Source organism: Crotalus tigris, unplaced genomic scaffold, assembly GCF_016545835.1.
Source record: "Crotalus tigris isolate CLP2741 ecotype Arizona unplaced genomic scaffold, ASM1654583v1 scf7180000024449.105168, whole genome shotgun sequence".
Lineage (NCBI taxonomy): Eukaryota > Metazoa > Chordata > Lepidosauria > Squamata > Viperidae > Crotalus > Crotalus tigris.
The window spans coordinates 51,208-70,114 of record NW_024100618.1 but is presented as its reverse complement, the minus strand read 5'-3'; the positions used below and the strand labels follow the sequence as shown (position 1 = coordinate 70,114).

At 42.7% G+C, this 18,907-nt stretch overlaps 1 protein-coding gene across 2 annotated transcripts in view; it reads left to right on the top strand.

The window, feature by feature from the left end:
* Positions 1-18,907, top strand: part of LOC120303027 (laminin subunit beta-2-like) — a 62,740-nt gene that overhangs the window by 3,494 nt on the left and 40,339 nt on the right. For both annotated transcript variants that reach the window (XR_005555316.1, XM_039332130.1), the window contains exons 2-9: positions 4,721-4,890; positions 5,517-5,652; positions 8,834-8,907; positions 10,341-10,529; positions 11,035-11,098; positions 12,661-12,863; positions 15,789-15,909; positions 16,917-17,105. Coding sequence is in view for 1 of the 2 variants with exons in the window: in XM_039332130.1 (XP_039188064.1) it covers positions 4,721-4,890; positions 5,517-5,652; positions 8,834-8,907; positions 10,341-10,529; positions 11,035-11,098; positions 12,661-12,863; positions 15,789-15,909; positions 16,917-17,105 (1,146 nt within the window). In the remaining variant the exon portion in view is untranslated. The remainder of the gene's footprint in view (positions 1-4,720; positions 4,891-5,516; positions 5,653-8,833; positions 8,908-10,340; positions 10,530-11,034; positions 11,099-12,660; positions 12,864-15,788; positions 15,910-16,916; positions 17,106-18,907) is intronic.

The following is an 18,907-nucleotide window of genomic DNA, read 5'->3' as shown; positions in this document are numbered from 1 at the left end:
GGAAGAGCAGAGGGCTAGTACTAGTAGCACCAGAAAGAGTGAACCGACTGAGCCAAAGCCGAAAGGACGCTCAACTGTGGATGCATCTAGTGGTGAAAGGAAAGTCCGATGCTGTAAAGAATTTTTCTCCATAGGAGCCTGGAATGTAAGATCCATGAATCAAGGCAAGCTGGACGTGGTCAAACAAGAGATGACAAGATTGAAGTTGAAACTCAAATACTTTGGCCACCTAATGAGAAGGAAGGACTCACTGGAGAAGAGCCTGATGCTGGGAAAGATTGAGGGCAATAGAAAAAGGGACGACAGAGAATGAGATGGCTGGATGGAGTCACTGAAGCAGTAGGCGTGAGCTTAAATGGACTCCAGAAGATGGTAGAGGACAGGAAGACCTGGAGGAACGTTCTCCATGGGGTCACGATGGGTCAGACACATTTAACAGATGGGGAATGTGATTCAAACCCACACCAAATTGAAATCCTTCCAGGTTTAAAGCCAGCTCTGGATTGTAGGTAGTCCTTGACTTACAACCATTCGTTTAGTGACTGCTTGAAGTTATAATGGCACTGAAAATATGCCGAGAATATAACCGGGTTTTACACTTTACGATCATTGCAGTATCCCCATGGTCACATGATCGAAAGTCAGATGCATGACAACTGATGTGTATTTATGACAGTTACATTCTCCCAGGGTCATATAATCACCATTTGTAACCTTCCCAGCCGGGTTCCGACAAGCAAAATCAGGGAATGCCAAATTCACTTAACAACCACATGATTCGTTTGACAGCTATAATTATTCACTTATAGATGGTGACAAAAAGGTTGTAAAAATGGCACACATCTCGGCTAACAACTGTCTTGCTTAGCAACAGAAATTTTAGGCTCCATTTGTGATAGTAAGATGAGAGCTTCCTGTATTGCTTTCGAGTCACATTTTGACTCCTGGAAATTGCCTGGACTAATTCCAGCATTTTTCTTGTAAATTTCAGTGATTCGCCCTCGCCGCCTTCTTCCTAGAGCTGAGAGAGAATGATGGACTCAAAGTCACTCAGCTGACTTCCTGTCTAATGTGGGATTGGAATTCATTATCTCCCATTTGTAGCCTGATGCCTTAACTATTGCACCAATCTCTGGATTATTACCGTTAATTTTTTTTTACATTTTTTAAAAGAAAATTTTGAGTGGGGCTCTTATAAACTTTTGTCCAAGACAGTTTTTCAGTTCACATCTGCTTTAGACATAGAGTTTCTATTCACCTAAGTCTTGTAGGAATATATCATGCTTTCTTTCTAAAGTTAAAATGCAGGGGAGGAGAATAATTTGAAAAGCATTTCTTAAACCTGAATAATAAATAGACAAACCAAAGACCACCCCTGTTCTGTCTTTATTAAAGTCCAAATCTTCATTAAAATGTGATTATACGCAGATTTAATAATTTTGTATATGTGAGAAACTTTGGTTCGGAACAAAATGATCTGGCCCATCTTCTCACTTTCTTCCCCCATTAGACTGAGAAAGACATCTTGGTATGATGGTATGTGATGATGGACATTGTTTGGAAGGTGGTTTAGTGTATTTAAGTAAAAAAAAAAAAAACTTGACTGGGGGCCAAGTGCTATGGAATGCATAAGACTGGAGTGTTTGCCAGTCGCTCCCTCTATATTGTCAAGAAAGAAGAAAAAAGTCAAAGCAGCAAATCAAATGGCAGACTCTGTAAAAAAAATTAATACAATAAAACAGGTATTCTTTCAATAAACTATTTCTTCAGGAGTCCGAAAAAAATACTTCTTTCCTAGTAAGAAATAGAATGCATTAGAGATGAGTTTTCCTTCATTTGGGTATTATGCCGCCAATAAAACACTGATTTCAGGAAAAATAACTTAGATAGTTACCTGGAAATCATTTCCATTTAGCTCCCAGGAGATCACTGCTCAGTAAATATGCAGAGGATTGAGCCATACGTTTTTCTGATTAAATTTAGTGAATTTTGTTGAAGGGTTCTGCCTTTTTCGTTTGTCTCTTTACTTTCAGTAAACCTAGCTTAAGTGCCCCAGGGTGTACTCCCCATTTGCACTAAACCACAGCAAAATCTTCTCTTGATTACAATAGTCCTTGATTTATGACCACAACAGAGCCTGGCAATTATGGTAATAAATCCTGATAGTCGTAAAGTGGTTTGTCACATGATTAATCCAATTTTGTTTTCTGGTGGTCATTAAGAGAATGTCATGATCACCAACCAAACCCGTAGTTTGCTATGGGGCGTTTTTGCTGAAAACTGGAAGTAAATGCCATTTTTTTGGCAAAAACTTTGTAAATCGCGGTCACATAACTGCAGGATTGTGCAAATGACTGTAAATTCAGGCCGGTGGCCAAGTGTCCAAAACGCAGTTATGTGCCTGAAGGGGAGACAGTAGGGTGCTTGGTTGTAAGTGCCTTTTGGGGTGTCCATTGTAACTTTCATTGGTCGCTAAGTGACTGATTGTAAGTTGAGGACGGCCTGTGTAGCAATTTTTCACTTTGTTCCCATGATGTTTCCTTTATCTTCTCCCAACTTTAAGCTCAATTTATTTTTAGTTATAGTATCAAAAGAAAAATTTGCCGTCATTTCCACACCATCTACTGCTAGCTTTATGGTGTGGAAAAACTGTTAGGTTTCACCACCCCACAGCCAAAGTTAGGTGTTCAATAGTGGGAGCCAAGCATTTCCTGGGTTTTCAAGCTGAATGTGGGCACAATTTTGTGGTAAATTCTGGTCAGTTTCTGAATGCTGCCATTCTGCTTTTAGCTTCCTAAAGAGCTGGACATAGCTCTTTCAGAAGCCTGCTAGGTGTACAGTGTTGGGGTCTGGAATTACATAACCGTGAAATAGTATGTTAAGTGAAATAATGTAACTGTATAATGCTATAACCAGCTCAGTCCTTCACTTTGCCTCAGCTCATAACAGGAAGGAATCTGCAGAGCAGTGATTGGCAACTATAGCTAGTTCTCAACTTTCAACAGTTTGTTTAGTGACCATTCAAAGTTACAACGGTACTGAAAAATGTGACTTACAATGTTTTTCACACTTACAAACATTGCAGCCTCCCCATGGTCACATGACAGAAATTCAGATGCTTGGCAGCTGACTCATATTTATGACAGTTGCAGTGTCCCAGGGTCATGCGATCCCCTTTTGCGACCTTCTGACAAGCAAAGTCAATTTCAGACCCCAGATTCACTTAACAAACGTGTTACAAACTTTACAACTGCAGTGTTTCACTTAACAACGGTGGCCAGAAAGGTCGTAAAATGGGTGAAGATTCACTTAACAACTGTCTTGTTTAGCAACGTTGGGCTCAATTGTGATCATAAGTTGAAGACTACCTATATATAGAAAAAGGGAAGGGAAGGGAAAAAGGAAAGGAAAGGAAAGGAAAGGAAATCAAATCCTAAGTCCATCTCTCCCCCCCCCCCGCCAAATGTTGCTGGCAAGTTGGTTCTGTTAGTGATTCTCACATTTTATTCAACTTGTGTTGTTTATTTTGGGGTTTATTAATTTCAAAAGCTTTTAAGCCACTTGGGTCTTATGGCTTTACGACAAAAGAATCAAGGAGGAGCAGCTGGTGAGGAAGGGAGGGTGCTTTGCCTATTCTGTGCTGCACGCACGTAATCACACATAAATCACACATTACTAACAATAATCCCTTAACGTCTGGATTAATATCGCTATTCCAATTTCTCAGTTTAATTATTTTAGCCATCTGCCGCGATTGATATAACCACAATTCCTGATGAAGAGTCAGATGCCAAAGTTTTGATAGATAGTTCAACATCACACCAACATCATTAACACTTAGAGATTTTCCCGTAAATATATTTACATACATTACTACACAATTCTAAAATAATAGCAAACGATCACATTTCATATGGGTCAGGGAACCCTCAAGTTTCTTTCATAAGCATAAGGATGTCCAAAATTTCAAATACATTCTTTGGGCAGTCAAGTATACCCTAAAACATTTTTTGATTAATTAACTTTTATCTTCATATCTCAGATTTCTTTTTTTGATGAATACTAAACAGATATTTTGCCCTGATCCAATAACTTCCTTTTGAATAATTATGCAGTAGACAAAGCTTATCTTCCAATAATTTTTCAGGTGGAAAACTACTGTTTTGCTCTATCTGAAACCCAGATTTTGCTTTGAACAAATCCAAATACTGCTAATCTCGTTCTCTGCTTGTAATTTGGCTCCTAATGGTTCAGTGCTTCCTAAGGTCCTATCCCCGTGGTGGCAAACCTATGGCGCACATGCCACAGGTGGCATGCAGAGCCCTCTCTCTGTGCACGTGCACCATAGCCCCAGTCCTAGGCCTTCAGCTGGGTTTTATAAAACCTTTTCGCTTTAGGCCTCCACTGCCGTGTGCAAAAAAAAAAAAAAAAAAAATAGGTTCAATCAATCAATTTCAACTTGCGGGGAAAAAAAAGATCTTGTAAAGTTGGAATTGATTGATTGAACTTTTTAATCCCACCCAGTCTGCCATTACCACCGCAGCCATGCCCACCAATTGGCCACACCCACCCAAAGGGACATGTCCACCCAATGGAACATGCCCACCCGGCACCAGACGATACATAAGTGGGTTTTGGGTTGCAATTTGGGCACTCGGTCTCGAAAAGGTTCTCCATCACTCCAAGATAATACTTGCTTCGGCACTTTCTGTCTCCACAGTGCTGGGAGGAGTGCTGTGCCAGGAACCTGAACATCCCCATGGCTGTTCCCATGGCAGCTGCTACCCAGCCACTGGAGATCTGCTGGTAGGCAGGGCTGATCGACTTTCTGTCACTTCTACCTGCGGCCTGCGACACCCACAGCCTTACTGCATTGTCAGTCATTTGCAGGTGAGTATCAGATAACAAATGTTATGTCTCTTTTAGTCATAAGACAACTGGATCACAGCCCTTTTCATTGTACAGGCAGTCTTCAACTTATAACCGGTCAAAGTACGATGGACCTCCAAAAGGTACTGATGATCTAGTTCCAATAGCCAACCCCCTCTTGGTCACATGACCAGGCACTTGGCCTTCAGCCCACATTTACAGCTGCTTGCCGTGTCCCATGGTCATGTTACCACTATGGATTCACTTAACAACCATATGCTGTTGCTCTTTGACTGCAGCATTTTCTTAACCACCACAACAAAAGGTTGTAAAATCAGATCAGTCACCTGATGATCCACTTTATGACCATCCTGACCTACAACCTCCATTACAGTCGTAAATTGAGGACTACCTCTATGTGGTTGTGGCAAAAAGATAAAAAAATAAAAGGGGTTGGAGCAGTCATTGGTCTTCTGTTCACTAGAAATTCTGCCTTGCAGGGCTAATTTTTTGCAGGACGAAAGCTAAGAGCTGCTTCTCTGTATGTCTGTATGTAATAAAAATCAAATTTCCTTTCATATCAAATTCTCCCCCGAATCCCTTTTTATGGGGAGAACAGCCTATACGTGGCTCCATCTCTTTAACAGGATGAGAAAAAGTGTTTTGTGTGCGACTCACGTCGACCTTATGATCCTGTGTCCAACCGTAACAGTCATCGCATTGAGAATGTCATCACTGCCTTTGCCCGTTATCGGAAGAAGACCTGGTGGCAGTCAGAAAATGGTAAGAGATGGAAAGCTCCATACATAAATGCCAGGATGACAAGTTTTTGAGGAGTTGTACAGGCATACATCAGTGCAAATTAGGTGTCAGCACTGGTGATGTTATCTAGTTTGTAATGAAACGTCTGCAAGAAAACAACCAAACTCAGAGAATATCAAGGACCCCTCATGGGGAGTTGGGCTGTAAAGGTGTGTGGTCTAGCATCTGCCGGGAAGGGTGTGTTTTTAACTATGTTTTTTTAATTGTTGTTGCCATGTTTCTCTGAAAATAAGACTGGGTCTTATATTAATTTTTGCTCCAAAAGATGCATTAGGGCTTATTTTCCAGTTAGGTCTTATTTTGGAGAAATATGGTACTAAATGCGTCCGTCTGGCTGACGATCTTAACTGGGCCTTATTTTGGGAGTGGGGCTTATATTACGATCATCCTGAAAAATCATGCTAGGGCTTATTTTCTGGTTGGGTCTTATTTTGGGGAAAACACGATAAATAACTAAATAAATGAAGCTATCTTTCATAGTAGAACACCATAATTGTTCTCCAATTATCTTAACCACCCTACAAGTGATGCCGTGTGATCATCTGCCCCCTCCCCCCATTAAATGTCATCAGTGAGGCTGGATAATTGCAGAATAATCTCTTTATTTATTAGACTTTAGATTTATTACACTATAAGATTTATTGCTGAATACAAGTAGTTCTCATCTTACGACCCATTGCTTAGAAACTGTTTGAATTTCCAACAGACTTAACCTGGGGATTATTTAAGACTTGGAATTGAAATTCCAATGGTTTTGGCCCCCAGTGGTCACATGACCACTCTTCGGGCGCTTAGCAACCAGGCTTCATTTAGGGATACTTGCAGCATCCGTAGTCACAAGATTGTGTTTTATGATGGTTTTGCCAAAACCTGGCATTTATTTGTCTATAACTATAACAAGCCTTCACTTAACGACCACTGATTCGCTTAACAACAGGGGTGATTTGTTTAACAAGTGCCACAAAAAGATTGTAAAATCATCATGGGTTATGACCCTCATGAATGATGACGGTGACGGGCAGGCTCCATTATGCTTGTAACTTGAAGCCTCCCTATACTACAATATTTTGGCAGTTTACAATAAACCTATGAAATGAAAACTACAATAATCAAAGATTAAGATCATGAGTAAGTCAAAAGCTTTCCAAGAAAGGTGCGTTGAGGCCTTTTAAAAGATAACAAGGAAAACATCAGAAAGTCCTCTAGGGCAGAGATCCCCAACCTTTTGGGCACCAGGGACCGGTTCTGTGGAGAAAGTTTTTTCCACGGACCGGAGAATGTGTGATTTTGTGTGCTGCCTGCATCCCACAGATGGGGCTTTGTTTGTTTGTGCGGACCGGTTGCTGGCATGCTGTGCCCTAGTACTGGTCCACAGCCCAGGGATTGGGGACCCCTGCTCTAAGACTACTCAACCTCTAGTGACCAAGTCACCCTTCAGATGTTTTACCGTCGCGCACAATCCTCTGTGAAGGAGAGGTGAAGCTGATGGGAGCTGGATTGCCTGATGCCTTATGCGTCATCTCAAGGGTGTTATAAGCTGTCTACCAGCAGGACTCTTAGATACTCACAGCCACTTTCTTCCTTGCTGCGCTACTCCATGTTTCTCTGCAGCAAGCCAGCCTCACAGTTGATTTGGCCTGCCCTGGATCTGCGTGTTCTTTGTTTAGAGAACATGTCACCTCCGAGGCAGAGCAAGAGAGAGGGCTTCCCCAGAGTCCTGTTGCTTTCCTTTCACTCCCACGCAGGGGAAATGCTGAATCATGTACAGCCAAGTCCCTTCTTCCTCCGGTTTTTGCCAGGTGGGGGTGGAGGCGCCTACAGGAAGAGCCAGCTATTCAGAGAGGAACTCAGTACCAGCAACTGACCTCTGACAGCTAGAGTGTCTCTCTCTGGATCCAAAAACGCCCACGCAGTTTAGAGCTCAAGTCTCCTTAACCAGGTCTTCTGGTGGTTCCACAAAGTTCTCAGGTGCTTCTTCTGCCTGGATTCATCATCGGGAGTTGCTCTTATGCTTTGTTCCAGATGGGAGAAGGGTGGACAGGATGAATCATTTTTCCCATTCTCAGCTTTAAAAAAAAAAAAAAAAAAAAATCACAGGGAGGCAATTGGCAGCCAGAAAAGAAAGCAATCAAAACAATAGTTTGCTTACAATATTAACACCAGAGCAATATTTTATCAGCCCAACACAGTGTCCCCCCCCCCAAAAGGGTTTTTATGTGTTCTTAAAAAGGAGTAAGAGGAGATTATTTGGGTCAGGGGAACCATTTAAGAGAGAAAAATTGCACCATTCTAGGGGAGTGAAACTGACCTAACTCTTTGTTACTTTGCAAAAAACATTGTGAATATATGTATAATTTAAGATGCCCCGTGCTTACTCCCAGGAAGCTAGTAAACTCAGTTATAAAAAGTCATACATAAAATAATCCAATATATTACCAATACAATAGTATTATCTGGAATTACATTCTTGGATCATGAATGCAGAAATTTGGATTCATTTCTTTATAGCTCAACTGTCTTACCTAATGGCAAAATCTTATTAGAGTGCCTAAATTCAGGAACTCTTTCCTACCATTTGTATGGTTTACAAGGTAGTAAGTGGTGGTCGGAAAGTTTTGTTAAAAGAGGTCTGACTTCCTTGTCAGCTGTTGGTGGTGGGATTTTGGAGCTAAGGTATCCTTGCATGTTGTACATATAGAAGGGGGAAGGGGGTTTACTATGGTTCTTAGATACCCAACAACAGTGTTTCTCAATCTTAGCAACTTTAAGATATGTGGACTTCAACTCCCAGAATTCCCCAGCTAGCCATGCTGGCTAGGGATTCTGGGAGTTGAAGTCCACATATCTTAAAGTTGTTAAGGTTGAAAAAATACTATCCAATGTAGTTTGGAGGGGAAGAACAGCAATAGTGGACCATCTGTCATTCAGGAAATTGAGTCATCACTATTATTCATTTTCTATAAGGAGAATCCCAAAAAGTTTCAGAGGAGTCTTAGATTCCCTTCCAAAAGAGCTCCCCTAGAGTTGCTTCAAATAGCAACATGGGTAGTATATAAATTTAATAAATAAATAAAATTAGGTCAAAAGCAATTGCCCTAAATATTTTTCTGGGGTCCATCCCGCCTCCCATCTATTTCTCTAGGAGTGGAGGAAGTCAGTATCCGCCTGGACTTGGAGGCTGAATTCCACTTCACGCACTTAATCATGACTTTTAAGGTAAGTTCCATGTGACCATAGATGGCTCCTTCTCCAGGAGAGAATTCCCACACAATGCCTTCTTCGTGGAGAGGCATGAATGAGTTTATCTTTGGGGAGACTTTGTAGCCTTATACAGTTCTTCACAAAGAGGTGGGGGCTTTATTTAAAGTAAAGAATAAATGCACATTTCCATGGCAATTTTCCTGTCTGCATATCTAAAGGCAACACACTTGTATGCAATTTCCTATAAGACAGAAATTCCATTGTATACAATGGTAGAAACGACTCTTCTTGTGAAATGTGGGGAAATAACCTTATAAAACTACTTTGTAAAATGCCAAATTTCATCTATTATGTTGGCATATATAGGTATAGCACTAGATTTGATGGATTATTGAGGGGAAGGCATGTACAGTACACTAAATATGGCTTTGTTAAATTCCCTTCCCTTCCCTAAAGCAACACCCCTTCCACCGTTGTAGCATAGCATAGCCCTGTTCAGTACACTTTATCCATTAATAATAATAATAATAATAATAATAATAATAATAATAATAATAATAATAATAATAATAATAATGTTGGAAGGGATCTTGGAGGTCATCTAGTCCAACCCCCTGCTCAGACAGGAAACCCTATACCATTTCAGACAAATGGCTGTCCAGTCTCTTCTTAAAAACTTCCAGTGTTGGAGCATTCACCACTTCTGGAGGCAGGTTGTTCCACTGGTTAATTGTTCTAACTGAGGTTCTTAAATCAAGGGTTGATTGTATCCTTGATAGCGTACCCATAACATACAAATCTAGGACCATGTGGAGGAATATAGAGATAACCTTGGAGAAAATAGGTGACAACTATTCATGAAACTTAGCCCAGGAAAATAGAAAGTGTGAGAAAGAAACTCAAGATTGCCTCTCCTTGATTCTTTTTGGTTTAAAGAGGGAAAGGGAAATATCAGACTTCCATCATTCTATTATGGAAGTCTGATGATATTTTCTCTTCCTTCCTTAAACCAAATCAATATCGATAGCCTGGTATATCCATAAAGTAAAACTCTAGAATTTTTGTGATGTCTGTTTCTTGAAGGGCTGATAGATATTTACACAAAATATATGAGCATAGGGTCTGGGTCACCCATATTTATTTATTCCTTTATCGTTATCGCATCTCATTATTTTATTTTATTTATTTATACCCTGTCTCAATCCATCTTCATTCCAGGCAAGATATAAAGTAGACAATTAATAACGATGACGATAATGATTGTGATGATACTGCTACTATTAATAATAATAATAGTGCAATTTTAATTGCAGACAATAATAGAATTATAGTAAGAACTAAAAGCTGAGCAGCACTTCAGATGATAACCTGAAGACACACAAAGTGATTCTTGTAGACCTCCAGTCCAGTTTGGAGTAATTTGTTGAGTCACCATTTCTACCCTGCAGACCTTCCGACCTGCAGCTATGCTGGTGGAGCGCTCAGCAGACTTTGGGCGCACCTGGCAGGTGTACCGCTACTTTGCCTATGACTGTGCCGCATCTTTCCCCACTGCCTCCCTGGGACCCTTGAGACGCGTGGATGACGTTATCTGTGAGTCGCGGTACTCGGACATTGAACCTTCTACAGAAGGGGAGGTGAGTGTGACTCCTGGCCTCGGGGCTGCAAAGTTGAGTATAGATAGTCCTTGATTTACTAACCTGTTGCTTAGTGACCATTCAAAGTTACGACCAACCTGAAAAGGGGGACTTACAATCTGAGTTGAAGTTCTCCAGTTGGACACTTTCTGAAGTCACATGATCAAACTTGGCACACTCAGCAACATGGCTAAATTTACAGCCCTTTGTGGCATCCTGCGGACAGGTAGGGCATTTACAGCCCTTTGTGGCATCCTGCCTGTCACATTTTATGACAGTTTTGCTAAAAACCAGAACTTCCGGTTTTCAGCAAAACCTTGCCATAGTACATCATCGGTTCACTTAACGATCTCCGATCTCCGCAAAAAAGGTTGTAAAATTGGGTAGGTCAGAGATCAGCAGGCTCCATTATAGCCGTATGTTGAGGAGTACCTCTACTCAAAGCTATTGCACTCAGCTGGGGCTCTTTCTCTTCTCTACGTTATGCCTTTCTTCTTTGTTCTAGGTCATCTACAGAGTGCTGGATCCAGCTATTCCAATCCACGATCCCTACAGTCCAAAAATTCAGAGTGAGTCTTTTTTTGGGGAGGGGGATTCTGGGCTGAAAAGAATAAAGTAGTATTTCCCAACCCTTAGCAACTTTAAGATATGTGGACTTCAACTCCCAGAATTCCCCAGCCAGCATTTTGGCTGAGGAATTCTAGGAGTTGAAGTCCAGATACCTTAAAGTTGCCACAGTTGAGAAACAATGGAGTAGAGCTGTGGTGGCGAACCTGTGCCACATGTGGCACACAGAGCCCTCTCTGGGCATGCGCATTGTCACCCCAGTGCTAGGACTTCAGCTGGGTTTTATGAAACCTTTTCGCTTTAGGCCTCTGCCGTGTGCAAAAAAAAAGTTTCAATCAATCAATCAATTTCAACTTCACGGAAAAAAAAGATCTCGCAAAGTTGGAACTGATTGATTGAATTTTTTAGTCCCACCCAGTCTGCCGTTACCACTGCAGCCACGCTCACCCAATGGACCATGCCCACTCCATGGGCCACGCCCACCCAGCATCTGACGATACATAAGTGGGTTTGGGTTTCAGTTTGGGCACTCGGTCTCTAAAAGGTTTGCCATCACTGGAGTAGAGCATTGGTTTGAGGTGTAAAAAAGACTTAATATATTACACCTCCTTTTGAGATTTTCAGCCATGTCCAAAATATTGCGAATTCTTTCCTGTTCCAGATTTATTTCGGGAAAAGCCCAAATAGCTGAGTTAGCATGTTCTGGGGGGTGGGTGGGGGGAATGCAATGCTCCAGGGAACACTGGAGCATTCCAGGAATGGACCACACCATTTTACATGTAGCTAAGTAAAGCTTTTGCTCCTTTGGTGACATCCAGATATGTTGAGACTACTATAGCTTCTAAAATTCTTAGATGCCATAGCAATGGGGATAAGAATACATATTTGAAAGTCATCTCTTTGGAGAAGGCCATTTCTTTATTCTCAGTTGTTAAATTTCAGCTTGTTGACGAGAATGGTTTCCAAAGGCAGGCCGTTCCATATCCAGAATATCCCACTGGAGTATTTTAAGCAGAAACTGCACAGCCATTTATCATGGGCGAAGGAGTATCCAGGGATTTCTTGCCTTGGCAGGGAAATGACTTTTCCAACTTTTCCAGTTCTTTTCCAACTCGATGACTCTTCTGAAAAATAGATACTCCCCAGTAGACACCAAAATGCTGGGTAAACATGCTATCACCACAAGAATCTCTTCCCAAAGAGAAGATATCCTAGGCACACAGACGCAGGCACATGCAGATATAAAGAGGGAGAGATTTATTTAGCTAATTAGTTAGTTCACTCTGATTGCAATGCAGTCTGCAGCTGGCCTTGTCTTTTGCCCTATTTCAGGCTAGTTAATTTTGGCCCTCGATGTATTTTTTGCTCTAGCAATTACACTATTGGCTCCAAGGATCTGTCTGGGCGTTCGGAATTCCCTGCCTTCCCTCCTCCTTAGTGCGGTGCAGATATTTCTGACTCCAGCTGATGCTTTGTAGAAGCCAGCCAATCTAAAACGGTCACGCTTCTTGCTTTCTCACCACCATCTTACGATCTTCTTGCATCTCATGATTTCAATGCCCAGATCTCCTGAAAGTCACCAATCTGAGGATGAACCTGACTAGACTGCACACGCTGGGAGACAACCTCTTGGATTCCCGCCGGGAAATCAAGGAGAAATACTACTTTGCAGTGTATGAGATGGTGCTGCGGGGCAACTGCTTCTGCTATGGGCATGCCTCGGAGTGTGCCCCGCTCACTGGCAACCCTACTGCTGTGGAAAGCATGGTAAGGCTTCCTGGTAACAACAGCAATGAAAAGATGGTGAGGCTCTAGAACAGGGGTCTTCCAACTTGGCCCTTTTATGACTTGTGGACTTCGACTCCCAGAATTCCTCAGCCAGGCACGCCTGACTGAGGAATTCTGGGAGTTGAAGTACAAGTCATAAAAGGGCCAAGTTGGAAGACTCCCTGCCCTAGAAAGAGTGCAGAGAGCAGCAACAAAGGGCCCTGGAGGCTAGATTGTATGATGAACAGCTAAGAGAACGAAGTATGTTTAGCCTAATGAAGAGAAGGCTCAGGAGAGACACGATAGCATCTTCCAACAGGCAACAGTTTGCTTAGTACAGTGTTTCTCAACCTTGACAATTTTAAGGCATGTAGACTTCAACTCCCAGAATTCCACAGCCAACAATGCTGGCTGTGGAATTCTGGGAGTTGAAGTCCACATGCCTTAAAAGCTGGCTGTGGAATTCTGGGAGTTGAAGTCCACATGCCTTAAAATTGTCAAGGTTGAGAAACACTGGCTTAGTAACCGTTCAAAGTTACAATGGCATTGAAACACTGACTTATGACTACTTTTCATACTTACGACCGCTGCAGCATCCCCATGGTCATGTGATTTAAATTGAGACACTTGGCAACTGACTAACATTTATGACTGTTGCCGTGTCCCAGGGTCACGTGATCCCCTTTGTCAACCTTCCGCCGAGCAAAGTCAGTGGGGAAATCCAGATTCATTTAACAACCGTCTTACTGATTTAACAACTGCGGTGGTTCCAGTAGGGCAAGAAATGGGGCAAAACTCAATAAACACTTAACACATTTCTCACTTCGCAACATAAATGATGGGCTCAGTTGTGGCCGTACGTTGAAGAGCTGTCACAGAGAAGAGGGTATCAATTTATTCTCCACAGCACCTGAGGGCAGGACCAGAAGCAGTGGGTGGAAGGGTGCCAGAAGGTGATCCAGCCTAGGAATAAGGAGGAATTTCCTGTCTGGGAGAACAATTGGTCAGTGGAGCAGCTTGCCTCCACTGGAGCTGTAAGTGCTCGATTGCTGGAGGTTTTCAAGAAAAGACTGACCAACCATTTGTCCAAGATGGTGTAACGACTCCTGCCTTGGGCAGGGATTGGACTAGAGCAGGGGTCTGCAACCATGACAACTTGAAGACTTGTGGACTTCAGCTCCCAGAATTCCTTAGCCAACATAGCTGGCTGAGGAATTCTGGGAGCTGAAGTCCACAAGTCTTCAAGTTGTCAAGGTTGCAAACCCCTGGACTAGAAGACCTTCAAGGTCCCTTCCAGCTCTATGATACTAAGCAGAGAAAATACCATGCTCCTCCAACCCCCATCATTAATGGCCCCCTCCTTATGGATCTGGCTTTGCCTTAAGGGGCTATAGTTGAGGGAAATATTCAACAAGTAATAATAGTAATAGTAATAATAATAAGATAGAAGAAGAAGAAGGAGAAGAAGAAGGAGGAGGAGGAGGAGGAGGAGGAGGAGGAGGAGGAGGAGAAGAAATAGTAGTAGTAGTAGTAATAGTAGTAGTTCTCCCATTAATACAAAAGTGGAAGCTGTTACTGAATCAGAAACGCTACTGCTATGCCCAACAGTTGGATTCGGAACCATGCAGTTTCGTTAAGAGTTTTCCAAATCTACATTATGGTGAGCCATCATGTAACTCACAGGCCATATGTGTCCCCATCTATGTTTTTTCCTCTGAAAAAGGGCTCCTTTCTCATATCAGGCATTCAGTAATATAATATTTGACCCTTTTTAACAATAATAGCAATAACAAAACTCCATAAGGAGTATGAGGCTTCTTTCCGCGGTTACCGTGCAAGTAGTTCTCGACTTACAAGCACAATTGGGATCAGAACCTCCATTGCTAAGTGATGCAGTCATTAAATGAATCACACCCAATTTTATGACCTTTTGGCCACATATTTAAATGAATCTGACTTCCCGCATTGACTTTGTGTGTCAAAAGCCAACTGGGAAGATCACAAATGACAATCATATGACCTTAGCACCTAGACTTATATACCACTTCACAGTGCTTTACAGCCCTCTCTAAGTGGTTTACAGAGGCAGCATATTGCCCCCCCAACAGTCTGGGTCCTCATTTTACCGACCTTGGAAGGATGGAAGACTGAGTCAACACTGAGCTGGTGAGAATCGAACTGTTGGCAGTTAGCAGAATTAGCCTGCAGTACTGCCTTCTAACTATTCTAACCAATGCGCCACCACCTTGGGACTATAACTGTTGTAAATGCAACATTGCCGAGTGTCTGAATTTTGATCATGGAGCCATGAGGACACTGTGACTGTATAATTGCGAGGACCTGTTGTAAGTCTTTTTTTTAACCACTGACACAACCGAACAATCATTAAATGAGTGGTTGTAAGTCAAGGACTACCTGTAGCTATCACACTTCAAATCCTATTCCACTTCCCCAAATGAAAAAAATGACTCAAAACATCATCCTTTCCCCTTTGAGCTGCCACCATTATAAATGTGAGGCCAGTAAAACTATTCTTTTAAAAGTAAAATATAGTTCCTCCTAGAATAGTGTTGCCTGCTCCAGTCTACTTATTGCTGAATCAGTCGGATTTGCAGTTCATGCACAATTTTTGGACTTTTTGTGATGGAAGAAAAGCAAGAGATAAATAAATTAACCAGGCTGAAAGAAATATACTTCTGTGCTTTGGCTGCAAAATGTATGGACTTTTCCTTCCAAACCAGAGGACTGTTCTCTTTTGTCTTTTGTTATCTTGAGGACCATTATCATTCTTTTTTTAAAAGCCCTTGCACAGGATGCCACAAACTTAAAGAATAGACCTAGACCACATGGCCTGGTCTGTGCTTGTGGAGGGTCTGCCCTCTGCTATTGAGGTTTGTGTTGTCACCTTTCTTCATCTACCAACAGGTTCACGGTCGCTGCGTCTGCAAGCACAACACCAAAGGGCTGAACTGTGAGCTGTGCAAGGACTTTTACCATGACTTGCCCTGGCGCCCAGCTGAGGGACGCCGCACAAATGCCTGCAAGAGTGAGTGTGAACCCTGTAGTGCCTCTAAAGACAAATTGGGGAAGGTTGTGAGGTCACAAACGGACTGTGTCCTCCCAAAACATTTATGTAGGGGACCTTAGAGGAAGGGTGTTGTTGGTAAAGACACATACTCTACCAATTATTATTATAAGACATTTACCACATAGAACAGAGGTCCCCAACCCCCAGTCTGTGGACCAATACCGGGCCGCAGCATGCCAGCAACTGGGCTGCACAAACAAGCAAAGCTCCATCTGCGAGATGCAGGCAGCGCACAAAACCACACACCTTCCAGTCCATGGAAAAACCCCTCTCCATGGAACCGGTCCCTGGTGCCCAAAAGGTTGGGGACCTCTGACATAAAAGACTCCCTTCCCCTGAAGGATATAGTAGCCTGAAGCCTTCCAGATGTCACTCCCCAAAATATGGTGAACATTGCCTAGGGTGAGGGATGCTAGGAGTATTTAAGTATAGCAACATCTGGAAGATCACAGATCTCTTCCTTATGGGCTTTGTAATGAGCACATGTTCGCTAGAGTGCAGCAAAGCAACTTGTCCATTATTTAACGTAGTATTTTATACACACAGAAAAAACCTATCTTTCAAGCAGGAACAGTGAATGAATTCTTAGGTGGTAGAGGGACCCACAGATCCTGGTCAAACAGATCCCGCAGGATGGTTGACGCGCAGACATGCAAGGAAATAAATTATGGGCAGGAAACTCTTAATGTGTGAAGGGGTTTAGAGATGGGCTATCTCGGGTTTTGGACAGGTCTCAGCAGCCACGCACTCTTGTGTGCATAGACTGCTGGCTGGGGCCAGCTTCCGTTTCACCAAAAGGCAACAAACAAGATTAAGGAAGCACCTCTACCTCCTAATCAGGTGATACAGGGGATGTATTTCTGTGCTCTCTCTCAGGTGCTTTTTCCGATGTGGTTGGAGGGTGGGAAGCATCATTGGCCGATGGAGTCTAGAGCGAAGCACTTTTGCATTCTTGCTCTCCTCAGAATGCAACTGCAACGAACACTCCCACCGGTGCCACTTCGACATGGCTGTGTACCTGGCCACGGGCAACGTCCATGGTGGGGTCTGTGATGATTGCCAGCATAACACCATGGGCCACCACTGCCAGTTCTGCAAGCCATTCTATTACAAGGATCCCACCAAGGATATTCGTGATCCTGGCATGTGCCGAGGTAAGGGGGGGGTAACAGCTGCGGAGGGAAGCAAATGGATTCAGGACCTGAGAATCTGCAGGAAGAGAGGGATTTTCTTGAGGACCAGCCCCATTCCTCACCACTGGGAGAGTTGGAGGATGAGAATACAAGTAACTGTCAACTTACAACAATTTGTTTAATGGCCATACAAAGTTACACCGTCATTGAAAAAAGTGACTTCTGGCCACTTTTCACACTTAACAACCGTTGAGGCAATCCCACGGTCACGTGATCAGAATTGGTACACTTGGCAACTGGCATGTACTTATGACGGTTGCAATATCCCGGGGTCACGTGATCATCTTTTGAGACCTCCCGACAAGCAGAGTCAATGGGGAAGCCAGATTCACTTAACAGCTGTGTTACTGACTTAACGACTGCAATGATTCGCTTCAGGGCTGTGGCAAGAAAGGTCATAAAATGGGTCAAAACTCATTTAACAAACTGTCTCGCTCAGCGAGAGAAATTTTGGGCTCAGTTGTAGTCGTAAGTCGAAGACTACCTGTATGTAGGCATCTGGTCCCCTGATATTTACAGGTTCTATCTGCCCTTTGAACCTCTGTTGAAAATTAAACCCCCGAAGCTTTAAGAGTCACATGAAGTATGTGACTGTGGCGGGGATGGCGTGGAACCATCAGAACCTTGGGACCAGATTGTACATAGCTTTTGGGAGGGTCCGTCATAACTTTGGACGCTTGAAAAGGGACTGGTCTTTAAGTGAGGAGCACCTGTACTTAGCTGAAAAGTAGCTAAGGAGATATGCTAATTGTCCTCTTTTTATTCAGTCATCTCACCAGGGACAGCATCTTCTGACTTCCCAGACTTCAATGAAGTCCCTAAGGAGGACATATAAGGAATTCCCTCCATGGGGTTTTTTTAGGAGTAGAACTTCAGTCAATGCTGAGAAAAATTCCCAAGAAACTGTAGGAGAATTTCTCTCTCCATTAGAGAAAGTTAACCTATCCTCCTGCTTTATTTCTCTCCCAAAATGGTGGAGTATTTTGAAAAGCCATCTCTACCCAGCGCTAACCACAATGCTTCCATCCTGCCAAATCAATGGGAAATTGTGCTTCGATTGTTCAGTGGTGTTTCTGAGGATTGAGAAATACCTCCGGCCTTCTTAAATGTGGCCTGGTACATTTGAACAAGACAAAAATAATCCTTCTTGGGAATGGCTGGTTTTGTTTTCCATCTCAGATCCGCAAAGTATATCGGTGCCCCTGCTACCATAAAAATAGTGCAATGCTTTATAATGGGGCTTTGTCGAGTTTCCCCGAACGTATAGACAGAACCCTGCTGATCAACAGCAGCACAAAGCATTAAGTGACAATCTGCAAAAGCTAGATTAGAGGCTTTGGAGCCAGCATTTTCATTGTGCATTCAGTAAGCACTGCTCTCCACATCCATCTGCAGGTTGGCTGCCTGTTTCTTCATTGCCAATTAGCAGAGTGGAGAATTCAGCACTGTGTTTTTCAGCCTTAAAAGGTATTCACACATCTTAAAGTTGCCAAGGTTCAGCAAAGTGTTAGGAAGTCAAAGGGCAGTGTTTCCACACAGGCTTGAAGGAAGAAAGAGAGTCTACGCAGTGTTTCTCAACCTTGACAATTTTAAGGCATGTGGACTTCAGCTCCCAGAATTCCACAGCCAGCATTGCTGGCTGTGGAATTCTGGGAGTTGAAGTCCACATGCCTTAAAATTGTCAAGGTTGAGAAACACTGGTCTACAGGTAATCCTGAACTTATAACCATAACTGAATAAGAGTTGCAAGCCATGCTGCTTAT